Source organism: Oncorhynchus nerka, unplaced genomic scaffold (assembly GCF_034236695.1).
Source record: "Oncorhynchus nerka isolate Pitt River unplaced genomic scaffold, Oner_Uvic_2.0 unplaced_scaffold_917, whole genome shotgun sequence".
NCBI lineage: Eukaryota > Metazoa > Chordata > Actinopteri > Salmoniformes > Salmonidae > Oncorhynchus > Oncorhynchus nerka.
In genome coordinates, this window is record NW_027040387.1 from 120,555 (window position 1) to 138,054 (window position 17,500).

The following is a 17,500-nucleotide window of genomic DNA, read 5'->3' on the forward strand; positions in this document are numbered from 1 at the left end:
TATCTCTCTCAGAATGACCTTCTTGATCCAAATCAGTCAGGTTTCAAGACTAGTCATTCAACTGAGACTGCTCTTCTCTGTATCACGGAGGCACTCCGCACTGCTAAAGCTAACTCTCTCTCCTCTGCTCTCATCCTTCTAGACCTATCGGCTGCCTTCGATACTGTGAACCATCAGATCCTCCTCTCCACCCTCTCCGAGTTGGGCATCTCCGGCGCGGCCCATGCTTGGATTGCGTCCTACCTGACAGGTCGCTCCTACCAGGTGGCGTGGCGAGAATCTGTCTCCTCACCACGCGCTCTCACCACTGGTGTCCCCCAGGGCTCTGTTCTAGGCCCTCTCCTATTCTCGCTATACACCAAGTCACTTGGCTCTGTCATAACCTCACATGGTCTCTCCTATCATTGCTATGCAGACGACACACAATTAATCCTTCTCCTTTCCCCCCTCTGATGACCAGGTGGCGAATCGCATCTCTGCATGTCTGGCAGACATATCAGTGTGGATGACGGATCACCACCTCAAGCTGAACCTCCGCAAGACGGAGCTGCTCTTCCTCCCGGGGAAGGACTGCCCGTTCCATGATCTCGCCATCACGGTTGACAACTTCATCGTGTCCTCCTCCCAGAGCGCTAAGAACCTTGGCGTGATCCTGGACAACACCCTGTCGTTCTCAACTAACATCAAGGCGGTGGCCCGTTCCTGTAGGTTCATGCTCTACAACATCCGCAGAGTACGACCCTGCCTCACACAGGAAGCGGCGCAGGTCCTAATCCAGGCACTTGTCATCTCCCGTCTGGATTACTGCAACTCGCTGTTGGCTGGGCTCCCTGCCTGTGCCATTAAACCCCTACAACTCATCCAGAACGCCGCAGCCCGTCTGGTGTTCAACCTTCCCAAGTTCTCTCACGTCACCCCGCTCCTCCGCTCCCTCCACTGGCTTCCAGTTGAAGCTCGCATCCGCTACAAGACCATGGTGCTTGCCTACGGAGCTGTGAGGGGAACGGCACCTCAGTACCTCCAGGCTCTGATCAGGCCCTACACCCAAACAAGGGCACTGCGTTCATCCACCTCTGGCCTGCTCGCCTCCCTACCACTGAGGAAGTACAGTTCCCGCTCAGCCCAGTCAAAACTGTTCGCTGCTCTGGCCCCCCAATGGTGGAACAAACTCCCTCACGACGCCAGGACAGCGGAGTCAATCACCACCTTCCGGAGACACCTGAAACCCCACCTCTTTAAGGAATACCTAGGATAGGATAAAGTAATCCTTCTCACCCCCCTTAAAAGATTTAGATGCACTATTGTAAAGTGGCTGTTCCACTGGATGTCATAAGGTGAAAGCACCAATTTGTAAGTCGCTCTGGATAAGAGCGTCTGCTAAATGACTTAAATGTAAATGTCTCTCTCTCTCGCTGTCTCTCTCTCTCTCGCTGTCTCTCTCTCTCTCTGTCTGTCTCTCTCTCTCTCTCGCTTTCTCTGTCTCTCTCTCTCGCTGTCTCTCTCTCTCGCTGTCTCTCTCTCTCTCTGTCTGTCTCTCTCTCTCTCTCTCGCTGTCTCTGTCTCTCTCTCTCTCGCTGTCTATGTCTCTCTCTCTCTCGCTGTCTCTCTCTCTCTCTCTCTCGCTGTCTCTGTCTCTCTCTCTCTCGCTGTCTCTCTCTCTCTGTCTGTCTCTCTCTCTCCGTCTGTCTCTGTCTTTCTGTCTCTGTCTCTGTGTGTTACCTGTACTCCCAGTATTCCAAACACGATGAAGAAGCCGCAGCAGATGAGGACGATGTTTCCGATGGGTCTCAGAGACGTGATCAGAGTCTCGACTACCAGCTTCAGACCTGGGGCTCGACTGATCACCCTGTAACACACACACACACACACACACACACACACACACACACACACACACACACACACACACACACACACACACACACACACGCACACACGCACACACGCACGCACGCACGCACGCACACACGCACGCACGCACAAACGCACGCACGCACGCACACCACACAAACGCACGCACGCACGCACAAACGCACGCACGCACGCACGCGCACACACACACACACACACACACACGCACACGCACACGCACACGCACACCTGTAACATTTTAATAATTTACATTTTAGTAATTTAGCAAACATTCCTATCCTGAACAACTTACAGCTAGTGGGTGCATTCATCCTAAGATAGAAAACAGACAGCTAGGAGAGGCAAGCTGACATGACAGATGGCTAGGAGAGACAAGCTGACGTGACAGACAGCTAGGAGAGACAAGCTGACATGACAGATTGCTAGGAGAGACAAGCTGACATGACAGACAGCTAGGAGAGACAAGCTGACGTGACAGACAGCTAGGAGAGACAAGCTGACCTGACAGACAGCTAGGAGAGACAAGCTGACGTGACAGACAGCTAGGAGAGACAAGCTGACGTGACAGTAAACAGACAGCTAGGAGAGACAAGCTGACATGACAGACAGCTAGGAGAGACAAGCTGACGTGACAGAAAGCTAGGAGAGACAAGCTGACGTGACAGACAGCTAGGAGAGACAAGCTGACGTGACAGACAGCTAGGAGAGACAAGCTGACCTGACAGACAGCTAGGAGAGACAAGCTGACGTGACAGACAGCTAGGAGAGACAAGCTGACGTGACAGTAAACAGACAGCTAGGAGAGACAAACTGACATGACAGACAGCTAGGAGAGACAAGCTGACATGACAGATAGCTAGGAGAGACAAGCTGACGTGACAGTAAACAGACAGCTAGGAGAGACAAGCTGACGTGACAGTAAACAGACAGCTAGGAGAAACAAGCTGACATGACAGACAGCTAGGAGAGACAAGCTGACGTGACAGTAAACAGACAGCTAGGAGAGACAAGCTGACATGACAGACAGCTAGGAGAGACAAGCTGACGTGACAGAGAGCTAGGAGAGACAAGCTGACATGACAGACAGCTAGGAGAGACAAGCTGACGTGACAGATAGCTAGGAGAGACAAGCTGACGTGACAGAGAGCTAGGAGAGACAAGCTGACGTGACAGACAGCTAGGAGAGACAAGCTGACGTGACAGATAGCTAGGAGAGACAAGCTGACGTGACAGACAGCTAGGAGAGACAAGCTGACGTGACAGACAGCTAGGAGAGACAAGCTGACGTGACAGACAGCTAGGAGAGACAAGCTGACATGACAGACAGCTAGGAGAGACAAGCTGACATGACAGACAGCTAGGAGAGACAAGCTGACGTGACAGATAGCTAGGAGAGACAAGCTGACGTGACAGTAAACAGACAGCTTGGAGAGACAAGCTGACGTGACAGACAGCTAGGAGAGACAAGCTGACGTGACAGACAGCTAGGAGAGGCAAGCTGACGTGACAGTAAACAGACAGCTAGGAGAGACAAGCTGACGTGACAGTAAACAGACAGCTAGGAGAGACAAACTGACGTGACAGACAGCTAGGAGAGACAAGCTGACGTGACAGACAGCTAGGAGAGGCAAGCTGACGTGACAGTAAACAGACAGCTAGGAGAGACAAGCTGACGTGACAGTAAACAGACAGCTTGGAGAGACAAGCTGACGTGACAGATAGCTAGGAGAGACAAGCTGACGTGACAGATAGCTAGGAGAGACAAGCTAACGTGACAGTAAACAGACAGCTAGGAGAGACAAGCTGACGTGACAGACAGCTAGGAGAGACAAGCTGACGTGACAGTAAACAGACAGCTAGGAGAGACAAGCTGACGTGACAGACAGCTAGGAGAGACAAGCTGACATGACAGTAAACAGACAGCTAGGAGAGACAAGCTGACATGACAGTAAACCGACAGCTAGGAGAGACAAGCTGACATGACAGATAGCTAGGAGAGACAAGCTGACGTGACAGTAAACAGACAGCTAGGAGAGACAAGCTGACGTGACAGTAAACAGACAGCTAGGAGAGACAAGCTGACGTGACAGACAGCTAGGAGAGACAAGCTGACGTGACAGTAAACAGACAGCTAGGAGAGACAAGCTGACGTGACAGATAGCTAGGAGAGACAAGCTGACGTGACAGTAAACAGACAGCTAGGAGAGACAAGCTGACGTGACAGACAACTAGGAGAGACAAGCTGACGTGACAGTAAACAAGGGTGTTATTAGTTAAATTGTTTTCACAAGGTACAGTACAAACACACGTTACATCACACACCTGAGGGGTCGAAGGGTACGCAGGAGTCGCAGCACTCTGAGGATTCCTAGGATACGGTTACCGCCGGCGGATGCTATGGAAACCAGAATGTCCAGCAGAGAGACAAACACCAACAGTCCATCCAGAACATTCCAGCTGCTCTTCAGATAGACTGCTTCACCTGAGTACAGACCCTGGGCTACCACCTAGACACACACACACACACACACACACACACACACACATACACACACACACACACACACACACACACACACACACACACACACACACACACATATACACACACACACACACACACACACACACACACACACACACACACACACTAAATGTGTTACCTTACCTTAACTAAATGTGTTACCTTAACTAAATGTGTTACCTTAACTAAATGTGTTACCTTACCTTAACTAAATGTGTTACAGTAAACAAGGGTGTTACCTTAACTAAATGTTTTGTTACCTTAACTAAATGTGTTACCTTACCTTAACTAAATGTGTTACCTTACCTTAACTAAATGTGTTACCTTAACTAAATGTGTTACCTTAACTAAATGTGTTACCTTAACTAAATGTGTTACCTTACCTTAACTAAATGTGTTACCTTACCTTAACTAAATGTGTTACCTTAACTAAATGTGTTACCTTACCTTAACTAAATGTGTTACCTTAACTAAATGTGTTACCTTAACTAAATGTGTTACTTTACCTTAACTAAATGTGTTACCTTACCTTCACTAAATGTGTTACCTTAACTAAATGTGTTACCTTAACTAAATGTGTTACCTTACCTTAACTAAATGTGTTACCTTAACTAACTTAACTAAATGTGTTACCTTACCTTAACTAAATGTGTTACCTTACCTTAACTAAATGTGTTACCTTACCTTAACTAAATGTGTTACCTTAACTAAATGTGTTACCTTACCTTAACTAAATGTGTTACCTTACCTTAACTAAATGTGTTACCTTAACTAAATGTGTTACCTTAACTAAATGTGTTACCTTAACTAAATGTGTTACCTTACCTTAACTAAATGTGTTACCTTAACTAAATGTGTTACCTTACCTTAACTAAATGTGTTACCTTACCTTAACTAAATGTGTTACCTTACCTTAACTAAATGTGTTACCTTAACTAAATGTGTTACCTTAACTAAATGTGTTACCTTAACTAAATGTGTTACCTTACCTTAACTAAATGTGTTACCTTAACTAAATGTGTTACCTTACCTTAACTAAATGTGTTACCTTACCTTAACTAAATGTGTTACCTTACCTTAACTAAATGTGTTACCTTAACTAAATGTGTTACCTTACTAAATGTGTTAACTAAATGTGTTACCTTACCTTAACTAAAATGTTACCTTAACTAAATGTGTTACCTTACCTTAACTAAATGTGTTACCTTACCTTAACTAAATGTGTTACCTTACCTTAACTAAATGTGTTACTTTACCTTAACTAAATGTGTTACTTTACCTTAACTAAATGTGTTACCTTAACTTAACTAAATGTGTTACCTTACCTTAACTAAATGTGTGACCTTAACTAAATGTGTTACCTTACATTAACTAAATGTGTTACCTTACCTTAACTAAATGTGTTACCTTACCTTAACTAAATGTGTTACCTTAACTAAATGTGTTACCTTACCTTAACTAAATGTGTTACCTTAACTAAATGTGTTACCTTACCTTAACTAAATGTGTTACCTTAACTAAATGTGTTACCTTACCTTAACTAAATGTGTTACCTTACCTTAACTAAATGTGTTACCTTAACTAAATGTGTTACCTTACCTTAACTAAATGTGTTACCTTAACTAAATGTGTTACCTTACCTTAACTAAATGTGTTACCTTACCTTAACTAAATGTGTTACCTTAACTAAATGTGTTACCTTAACTAAATGTGTTACCTTAACTAAATGTGTTACCTTACCTTAACTAAATGTGTTACCTTAACTAAATGTGTTACCTTACCTTAACTAAATGTGTTACCTTACCTTAACTAAATGTGTTACCTTAACTAAATGTGTTACCTTAACTAAATGTGTTACCTTAACTAAATGTGTTACCTTACCTTAACTAAATGTGTTACCTTAACTAAATGTGTTACCTTACCTTAACTAAATGTGTTACCTTACCTTAACTAAATGTGTTACCTTACCTTAACTAAATGTGTTACCTTAACTAAATGTGTTACCTTACCTTAACTAAATGTGTTACCTTACCTTAACTAAAATGTTACCTTAACTAAATGTGTTACCTTACCTTAACTAAATGTGTTACCTTACCTTAACTAAATGTGTTACCTTACCTTAACTAAATGTGTTACTTTACCTTAACTAAATGTGTTACTTTACCTTAACTAAATGTGTTACCTTACATTAACTAAATGTGTTACCTTACCTTAACTAAATGTGTTACCTTACCTTAACTAAATGTGTTACCTTAACTAAATGTGTTACCTTACCTTAACTAAATGTGTTACCTTAACTAAATGTGGTACCTTACCTTAACTAAATGTGTTACCTTACCTTAACTAAATGTGTTACCTTAACTAAATGTGTTACCTTACCTTAACTAAATGTGTTACCTTACCTTAACTAAATGTGTTACCTTACCTTAACTAAATGTGTTACCTTAACTAAATGTGTTACCTTACCTTAACTAAATGTGTTACCTTACCTTAACTAAATGTGTTACCTTACCTTAACTAAATGTGTTACCTTAACTAAATGTGTTACCTTAACTAAATGTGTTACCTTACCTTAACTAAATGTGTTACCTTACCTTAACTAAATGTGTTACCTTAACTAAATGTGTTACCTTAACTAAATGTGATACCTTACCTTAACTAAATGTGTTACCTTACCTTAACTAAATGTGTTACCTTAACTAAATGTGTTACCTTACCTTAACTAAATGTGTTACCTTAACTAAATGTGTTACCTTACCTTAACTAAATGTGTTACCTTACCTTAACTAAATGTGTTACCTTAACTAAATGTGTTACCTTACCTTAACTAAATGTGTTACCTTACCTTAACTAAATGTGTTACCTTACCTTAACTAAATGTGTTACCTTACCTTAACTAAATGTGTTACCTTAACTAAATGTGTTACTTTACCTTAACTAAATGTGTTACCTTACCTTCACTAAATGTGTTACCTTAGCTAAATGTGTTACCTTAACTAAATGTGTTACCTTACCTTAACTAAATGTGTTACCTTAACTAAATGTGTTACCTTACCTTAACTAAATGTGTTACCTTACCTTAACTAAATGTGTTACCTTACCTTAACTAAATGTGTTACCTTAACTAAATGTGTTACCTTACCTTAACTAAATGTGTTACCTTACCTTAACTAAATGTGTTACCTTACCTTAACTAAATGTGTTACCTTACCTTAACTAAATGTGTTACCTTAACTAAATGTGTTACCTTAACTAAATGTGTTACCTTAACTAAATGTGTTACCTTAACTAAATGTGTTACCTTACCTTAACTAAATGTGTTACCTTAACTAAATGTGTTACCTTACCTTAACTAAATGTGTTACCTTACCTTAACTAAATGTGTTACCTTACCTTAACTAAATGTGTTACCTTAACTAAATGTGTTACCTTAACTAAATGTGTTACCTTAACTAAATGTGTTACCTTACCTTAACTAAATGTGTTACCTTAACTAAATGTGTTACCTTACCTTAACTAAATGTGTTACCTTACCTTAACTAAATGTGTTACCTTACCTTAACTAAATGTGTTACCTTAACTAAATGTGTTACCTTACCTTAACTAAATGTGTTACCTTACCTTAACTAAAATGTTACCTTAACTAAATGTGTTACCTTACCTTAACTAAATGTGTTACCTTACCTTAACTAAATGTGTTACCTTACCTTAACTAAATGTGTTACTTTACCTTAACTAAATGTGTTACTTTACCTTAACTAAATGTGTTACCTTAACTTAACTAAATGTGTTACCTTACCTTAACTAAATGTGTTACCTTAACTAAATGTGTTACCTTACATTAACTAAATGTGTTACCTTACCTTAACTAAATGTGTTACCTTAACTAAATGTGTTACCTTAACTAAATGTGTTACCTTACCTTAACTAAATGTGTTACCTTAACTAAATGTGGTACCTTACCTTAACTAAATGTGTTACCTTACCTTAACTAAATGTGGTACCTTAACTAAATGTGTTACCTTACCTTAACTAAATGTGTTACCTTACCTTAACTAAATGTGTTACCTTACCTTAACTAAATGTGTTACCTTAACTAAATGTGTTACCTTACCTTAACTAAATGTGTTACCTTACCTTAACTAAATGTGTTACCTTAACTAAATGTGTTACCTTAACTAAATGTGTTACCTTACCTTAACTAAATGTGTTACCTTACCTTAACTAAATGTGTTACCTTAACTAAATGTGTTACCTTAACTAAATGTGATACCTTACCTTAACTAAATGTGTTACCTTACCTTAACTAAATGTGTTACCTTAACTAAATGTGTTACCTTACCTTAACTAAATGTGTTACCTTAACTAAATGTGTTACCTTACCTTAACTAAATGTGTTACCTTACCTTAACTAAAATGTTACCTTAACTAAATGTGTTACCTTACCTTAACTAAATGTGTTACCTTACCTTAACTAAATGTGTTACCTTACCTTAACTAAATGTGTTACTTTACCTTAACTAAATGTGTTACTTTACCTTAACTAAATGTGTTACCTTACATTAACTAAATGTGTTACCTTACCTTAACTAAATGTGTTACCTTACCTTAACTAAATGTGTTACCTTAACTAAATGTGTTACCTTACCTTAACTAAATGTGTTACCTTAACTAAATGTGGTACCTTACCTTAACTAAATGTGTTACCTTACCTTAACTAAATGTGTTACCTTAACTAAATGTGTTACCTTACCTTAACTAAATGTGTTACCTTACCTTAACTAAATGTGTTACCTTACCTTAACTAAATGTGTTACCTTAACTAAATGTGTTACCTTACCTTAACTAAATGTGTTACCTTACCTTAACTAAATGTGTTACCTTACCTTAACTAAATGTATTTACCTTAACTAAATGTGTTACCTTAACTAAATGTGTTACCTTACCTTAACTAAATGTGTTACCTTACCTTAACTAAATGTGTTACCTTAACTAAATGTGTTACCTTAACTAAATGTGATACCTTACCTTAACTAAATGTGTTACCTTAACTAAATGTGTTACCTTACCTTAACTAAATGTGTTACCTTAACTAAATGTGTTACCTTACCTTAACTAAATGTGTTACCTTACCTTAACTAAATGTGTTACCTTAACTAAATGTGTTACCTTACCTTAACTAAATGTGTTACCTTACCTTAACTAAATGTGTTACCTTACCTTAACTAAATGTGTTACCTTACCTTAACTAAATGTGTTACCTTAACTAAATGTGTTACTTTACCTTAACTAAATGTGTTACCTTACCTTCACTAAATGTGTTACCTTAGCTAAATGTGTTACCTTAACTAAATGTGTTACCTTACCTTAACTAAATGTGTTACCTTAACTAAATGTGTTACCTTACCTTAACTAAATGTGTTACCTTACCTTAACTAAATGTGTTACCTTACCTTAACTAAATGTGTTACCTTAACTAAATGTGTTACCTTACCTTAACTAAATGTGTTACCTTACCTTAACTAAATGTGTTACCTTACCTTAACTAAATGTGTTACCTTACCTTAACTAAATGTGTTACCTTACCTTAACTAAATGTGTTACCTTACCTTAACTAAATGTGTTACCTTAACTAAATGTGTTACCTTAACTAAATGTGTTACCTTAACTAAATGTGTTACCTTAACTAAATGTGTTACCTTACCTTAACTAAATGTGTTACCTTAACTAAATGTGTTACCTTACCTTAACTAAATGTGTTACCTTACCTTAACTAAATGTGTTACCTTACCTTAACTAAATGTGTTACCTTAACTAAATGTGTTACCTTAACTAAATGTGTTACCTTACCTTAACTAAATGTGTTACCTTAACTAAATGTGTTACCTTACCTTAACTAAATGTGTTACCTTACCTTAACTAAATGTGTTACCTTACCTTAACTAAATGTGTTACCTTAACTAAATGTGGTACCTTACCTTAACTAAATGTGTTACCTTACCTTAACTAAATGTGTTACCTTAACTAAATGTGTTACCTTACCTTAACTAAATGTGTTACCTTACCTTAACTAAATGTGTTACCTTACCTTAACTAAATGTGTTACCTTAACTAAATGTGTTACCTTACCTTAACTAAATGTGTTACCTTACCTTAACTAAATGTGTTACCTTACCTTAACTAAATGTGTTACCTTAACTAAATGTGTTACCTTAACTAAATGTGTTACCTTACCTTAACTAAATGTGTTACCTTACCTTAACTAAATGTGTTACCTTAACTAAATGTGTTACCTTAACTAAATGTGATACCTTACCTTAACTAAATGTGTTACCTTACCTTAACTAAATGTGTTACCTTAACTAAATGTGTTACCTTACCTTAACTAAATGTGTTACCTTAACTAAATGTGTTACCTTACCTTAACTAAATGTGTTACCTTACCTTAACTAAATGTGTTACCTTAACTAAATGTGTTACCTTACCTTAACTAAATGTGTTACCTTACCTTAACTAAATGTGTTACCTTACCTTAACTAAATGTGTTACCTTACCTTAACTAAATGTGTTACCTTAACTAAATGTGTTACTTTACCTTAACTAAATGTGTTACCTTACCTTCACTAAATGTGTTACCTTAGCTAAATGTGTTACCTTAACTAAATGTGTTACCTTACCTTAACTAAATGTGTTACCTTAACTAAATGTGTTACCTTACCTTAACTAAATGTGTTACCTTACCTTAACTAAATGTGTTACCTTACCTTAACTAAATGTGTTACCTTAACTAAATGTGTTACCTTACCTTAACTAAATGTGTTACCTTACCTTAACTAAATGTATTTACCTTACCTTAACTAAATGTGTTACCTTACCTTAACTAAATGTGTTACCTTACCTTAACTAAATGTGTTACCTTAACTAAATGTGTTACCTTAACTAAATGTGTTACCTTAACTAAATGTGTTACCTTAACTAAATGTGTTACCTTACCTTAACTAAATGTGTTACCTTAACTAAATGTGTTACCTTACCTTAACTAAATGTGTTTTACCTTACCTTAACTAAATGTGTTACCTTACCTTAACTAAATGTGTTACCTTAACTAAATGTGTTACCTTAACTAAATGTGTTACCTTAACTAAATGTGTTACCTTACCTTAACTAAATGTGTTACCTTAACTAAATGTGTTACCTTACCTTAACTAAATGTGTTACCTTACCTTAACTAAATGTGTTACCTTACCTTAACTAAATGTGTTACCTTAACTAAATGTGTTACCTTACCTTAACTAAATGTGTTACCTTACCTTAACTAAAATGTTACCTTAACTAAATGTGTTACCTTACCTTAACTAAATGTGTTACCTTACCTTAACTAAATGTGTTACCTTACCTTAACTAAATGTGTTACTTTACCTTAACTAAATGTGTTACTTTACCTTAACTAAATGTGTTACCTTAACTTAACTAAATGTGTTACCTTACCTTAACTAAATGTGTTACCTTAACTAAATGTGTTACCTTACATTAACTAAATGTGTTACCTTACCTTAACTAAATGTGTTACCTTACCTTAACTAAATGTGTTACCTTAACTAAATGTGTTACCTTACCTTAACTAAATGTGTTACCTTAACTAAATGTGGTACCTTACCTTAACTAAATGTGTTACCTTACCTTAACTAAATGTGTTACCTTAACTAAATGTGTTACCTTACCTTAACTAAATGTGTTACCTTACCTTAACTAAATGTGTTACCTTACCTTAACTAAATGTGTTACCTTAACTAAATGTGTTACCTTACCTTAACTAAATGTGTTACCTTACCTTAACTAAATGTGTTACCTTAACTAAATGTGTTACCTTAACTAAATGTGTTACCTTACCTTAACTAAATGTGTTACCTTACCTTAACTAAATGTGTTACCTTAACTAAATGTGTTACCTTAACTAAATGTGATACCTTACCTTAACTAAATGTGTTACCTTACCTTAACTAAATGTGTTACCTTAACTAAATGTGTTACCTTACCTTAACTAAATGTGTTACCTTAACTAAATGTGTTACCTTACCTTAACTAAATGTGTTACCTTACCTTAACTAAAATGTTACCTTAACTAAATGTGTTACCTTACCTTAACTAAATGTGTTACCTTACCTTAACTAAATGTGTTACCTTACCTTAACTAAATGTGTTACTTTACCTTAACTAAATGTGTTACTTTACCTTAACTAAATGTGTTACCTTACATTAACTAAATGTGTTACCTTACCTTAACTAAATGTGTTACCTTACCTTAACTAAATGTGTTACCTTAACTAAATGTGTTACCTTACCTTAACTAAATGTGTTACCTTAACTAAATGTGGTACCTTACCTTAACTAAATGTGTTACCTTACCTTAACTAAATGTGTTACCTTAACTAAATGTGTTACCTTACCTTAACTAAATGTGTTACCTTACCTTAACTAAATGTGTTACCTTACCTTAACTAAATGTGTTACCTTAACTAAATGTGTTACCTTACCTTAACTAAATGTGTTACCTTACCTTAACTAAATGTGTTACCTTACCTTAACTAAATGTGTTACCTTAACTAAATGTGTTACCTTAACTAAATGTGTTACCTTACCTTAACTAAATGTGTTACCTTACCTTAACTAAATGTGTTACCTTAACTAAATGTGTTACCTTAACTAAATGTGATACCTTACCTTAACTAAATGTGTTACCTTACCTTAACTAAATGTGTTACCTTAACTAAATGTGTTACCTTACCTTAACTAAATGTGTTACCTTAACTAAATGTGTTACCTTACCTTAACTAAATGTGTTACCTTACCTTAACTAAATGTGTTACCTTAACTAAATGTGTTACCTTACCTTAACTAAATGTGTTACCTTACCTTAACTAAATGTGTTACCTTACCTTAACTAAATGTGTTACCTTACCTTAACTAAATGTGTTACCTTAACTAAATGTGTTACTTTACCTTAACTAAATGTGTTACCTTACCTTCACTAAATGTGTTACCTTAGCTAAATGTGTTACCTTAACTAAATGTGTTACCTTACCTTAACTAAATGTGTTACCTTAACTAAATGTGTTACCTTACCTTAACTAAATGTGTTACCTTACCTTAACTAAATGTGTTACCTTACCTTAACTAAATGTGTTACCTTAACTAAATGTGTTACCTTACCTTAACTAAATGTGTTACCTTACCTTAACTAAATGTGTTACCTTACCTTAACTAAATGTGTTACCTTACCTTAACTAAATGTGTTACCTTACCTTAACTAAATGTGTTACCTTACCTTAACTAAATGTGTTACCTTAACTAAATGTGTTTACCTTAACTAAATGTGTTACCTTAACTAAATGTGTTACCTTAACTAAATGTGTTACCTTACCTTAACTAAATGTGTTACCTTAACTAAATGTGTTACCTTACCTTAACTAAATGTGTTACCTTACCTTAACTAAATGTGTTACCTTACCTTAACTAAATGTGTTACCTTAACTAAATGTGTTACCTTAACTAAATGTGTTACCTTAACTAAATGTGTTACCTTACCTTAACTAAATGTGTTACCTTAACTAAATGTGTTACCTTACCTTAACTAAATGTGTTACCTTACCTTAACTAAATGTGTTACCTTACCTTAACTAAATGTGTTACCTTAACTAAATGTGTTACCTTACCTTAACTAAATGTGTTACCTTACCTTAACTAAAATGTGTTACCTTAACTAAATGTGTTACCTTACCTTAACTAAATGTGTTACCTTACCTTAACTAAATGTGTTACCTTACCTTAACTAAATGTGTTACTTTACCTTAACTAAATGTGTTACTTTACCTTAACTAAATGTGTTACCTTACCTTAACTAAATGTGTTACCTTACCTTAACTAAATGTGTTACCTTAACTAAATGTGTTACCTTACCTTAACTAAATGTGTTACCTTACCTTAACTAAATGTGTTACCTTACCTTAACTAAATGTGTTACCTTACCTTAACTAAATGTGTTACCTTACCTTAACTAAATGTGTTACCTTACCTTAACTAAATGTGTTACCTTACCTTAACTAAATGTGTTACCTTACCTTAACTAAATGTGTTACCTTAACTAAACTAAATGTGTTACCTTACCTAACTAAATGTGTTACCTTACCTTAACTAAATGTGTTACCTTACCTTAACTAAATGTGTTACCTTAACTAAATGTGTTACCTTACCTTAACTAAATGTGTTACCTTACCTTAACTAAATGTGTTACCTTAACTAAATGTGTTACCTTAACTAAATGTGTTACCTTACCTTAACTAAATGTGTTACCTTACCTTAACTAAATGTGTTACCTTAACTAAATGTGTTACCTTAACTAAATGTGTTACCTTACCTTAACTAAATGTGTTACCTTACCTTAACTAAATGTGTTACCTTAACTAAATGTGTTACCTTACCTTAACTAAATGTGTTACCTTAACTAAATGTGTTATCTTACCTTAACTAAATGTGTTACCTTACCTTAACTAAATGTGTTACTTTACCTTAACGGTCATCTCTGCTATGAAGATCACAGTGAAGATATGGTTGGACACACTGAGGAACACTCTCTCCTGAAAACACAACACAACACACAGGGTTAGTCTATCTAGCTTCCTGTGAAAACACAACACACAGGGTTAGTCTATCTAGCTTCCTGTGAAAACACAACACACACACACAGGTAGTCTATCTAGCTTCCTGTGAAAACACAACACACAGGGTTAGTCTACCTAGCTTCCTGTGAAAACACAACACACACACAGGGTTAGTCTATCTAGCTTCCTGTGAAAACACAACACACACACAGGGTTAGTCTATCTAGCTTCCTGTGAAAATACAACACACAGGGTTAGACTATCTAGCTTCCTGTGAAAACACAACACACAGGGTTAGTCTATCTAGCTTCCTGTGAAAATACAACACACAGGGTTAGACTATCTAGCTTCCTGTGAAAACACAACACACAGGGTTAGTCTATCTAGCTTCCTGTGAAAACACAACACACAGGGTTAGTCTATCTAGCTTCCTGTGAAAATACAACACACAGGGTTAGTCTATCTAGCTTCCTGTGAAAACACAACACACAGGGTTAGTCTATCTAGCTTCCTGTGAAAACACAACACACAGGGTTAGTCTATCTAGCTTCCTGTGAAAACACAACACACAGGGTTAGTCTATCTAGCTTCCTGTGAAAACACAACACACACACAGGGTTAGTCTATCTAGCTTCCTGTGAAAACACAACACACAGGGTTAGTCTATCTAGCTTCCTGTGAAAACACAACACACAGGGTTAGTCTACCTAGCTTCCTGTGAAAACACAACACACACACAGGGTTAGTCTATCTAGCTTCCTGTGAAAACACAACACACACACAGGGTTAGTCTATCTAGCTTCCTGTGAAAACACAACACACAGGGTTAGTCTATCCAGCTTCCTGTGAAAACCCAACACACACACAGGGTTAGTCTATCTAGCTTCCTGTGAAAATACAACACACAGGGTTAGTCTATCTAGCTTCCTGTGAAAATACAACACACAGGGTTAGTCTATCTAGCTTCCTGTGAAAATACAACACACAGGGTTAGTCTATCTAGCTTCCTGTGAAAATACAACACACAGGGTTAGTCTATCTAGCTTCCTGTGAAAATACAACACACAGGGTTAGTCTATCTAGCTTCCTGTGAAAACACAACACACAGGGTTAGTCTATCTACTTCCTGTAAAACACAACACACAGGGTTACACTATGGTCTTACTGTACTGTATGTCTGGTCTCTCCAGAGTGATGGTCTTACTGTACTGTGTGTCTGGTCTCTCCAGAGTGATGGTTTTACTGTACTGTGTGTCTGGTCTCTCCAGAGTGATGGTCTTACTGTACTGTGTGTCTGTATGTCTGGTCTCTCCAGAGTGATGATTTTACTGTACTGTGTGTCTGGTCTCTCCAGAGTGATGGTCTTACTGTACTGTGTGTCTGGTCTCTCCAGAGTGATGGTCTTACTGTACTGTGTGTCTGTGTGTCTGGTCTGTCCAGAGTGATTGTCTGACTGTACTGTGTGTCTGTATGTCTGGTCTCTCCAGAGTGATGGTCTTACTGTACTGTGTGTCTGGTCTCTCCAGAGTGATGGTTTTACTGTACTGTGTGTCTGTTCTCTCCAGAGTGATGGTCTTACTGTACTGTGTGTCTGTGTGTCTGGTCTCTCCAGAGTGATGGTATTACTGTACTGTGTGTCTGGTCTCTCCAGAGTGATGGTCTTACTGTACTGTGTGTCTGGTCTCTCCAGAGTGATGGTATTACTGTACTGTGTGTCTGGTCTCTCCGGAGTGATGGTCTTATTGTACTGTGTGTCTGTATGTCTGGTCTCTCCAGAGTGATGGTTTTACTGTACTGTGTGTCTGGTCTCTCCAGAGTGATTGTCTTCTGTACTGTGTGTCTGGTCTCTCCAGAGTGATGGTTTTACTCTACTGTGTGTCTGGTCTCTCCAGAGTGATGGTCTTACTGTACTCTATGTCTGGTCTCTCCAGAGTGATGGTTTTACTGTACTGTGTGTCTGGTCTCTCCAGAGTGATGGGCTTACTGTACTGTGTGTCTGTTCTCTCCAGAGTGATGGTCTTACTGTACTGTGTGTCTGTGTGTCTGGTCTCTCCAGAGTGATGGTATTACTGTACTGTGTGTCTGTTCTCTCCAGAGTGATTGTCTTACTGTACTGTGTGTCTGTGTGTCTGGTCTCTCCAGAGTGATGGTCTTACTGTACTGTGTGTATGTTCTCTCCAGAGTGATGGTCTTACTGTACTGTGTGTCTGTTCTCTCCAGAGTGATGGTCTTACTGTACTGTGTGTCTGTATGTCTGGTCTCTCCAGAGCGATGGTCTTACTGTACTGTGTGTCTGTGTGTCTGGTCTCTCCAGAGTGATGGTCTTACTGTACTGTGTGTCTGTATGTCTGGTCTCTCCAGAGTGATGGTCTTACTGTACTGTGTGTCTGTGTGTCTGGTCTCTCCAGAGTGATGGTCTTACTGTACTGTGTGTCTGTATGTCTGG

The 17,500-nt window shown here is 37.4% G+C and overlaps 1 protein-coding gene across 1 annotated transcript in view; it reads right to left on the reverse strand.

The window, feature by feature from the left end:
• LOC135570709 (voltage-dependent T-type calcium channel subunit alpha-1H-like) overlaps positions 1-17,500 on the reverse strand; it is a 126,857-nt gene that overhangs the window by 28,074 nt on the left and 81,283 nt on the right. The window contains exons 20-22 of the mRNA XM_065016669.1: positions 14,962-15,030; positions 4,195-4,379; positions 1,720-1,846 (exon numbers count right to left, since the gene is read on the reverse strand). Coding sequence (XP_064872741.1) covers positions 1,720-1,846; positions 4,195-4,379; positions 14,962-15,030 — 381 coding nt within the window. The remainder of the gene's footprint in view (positions 1-1,719; positions 1,847-4,194; positions 4,380-14,961; positions 15,031-17,500) is intronic.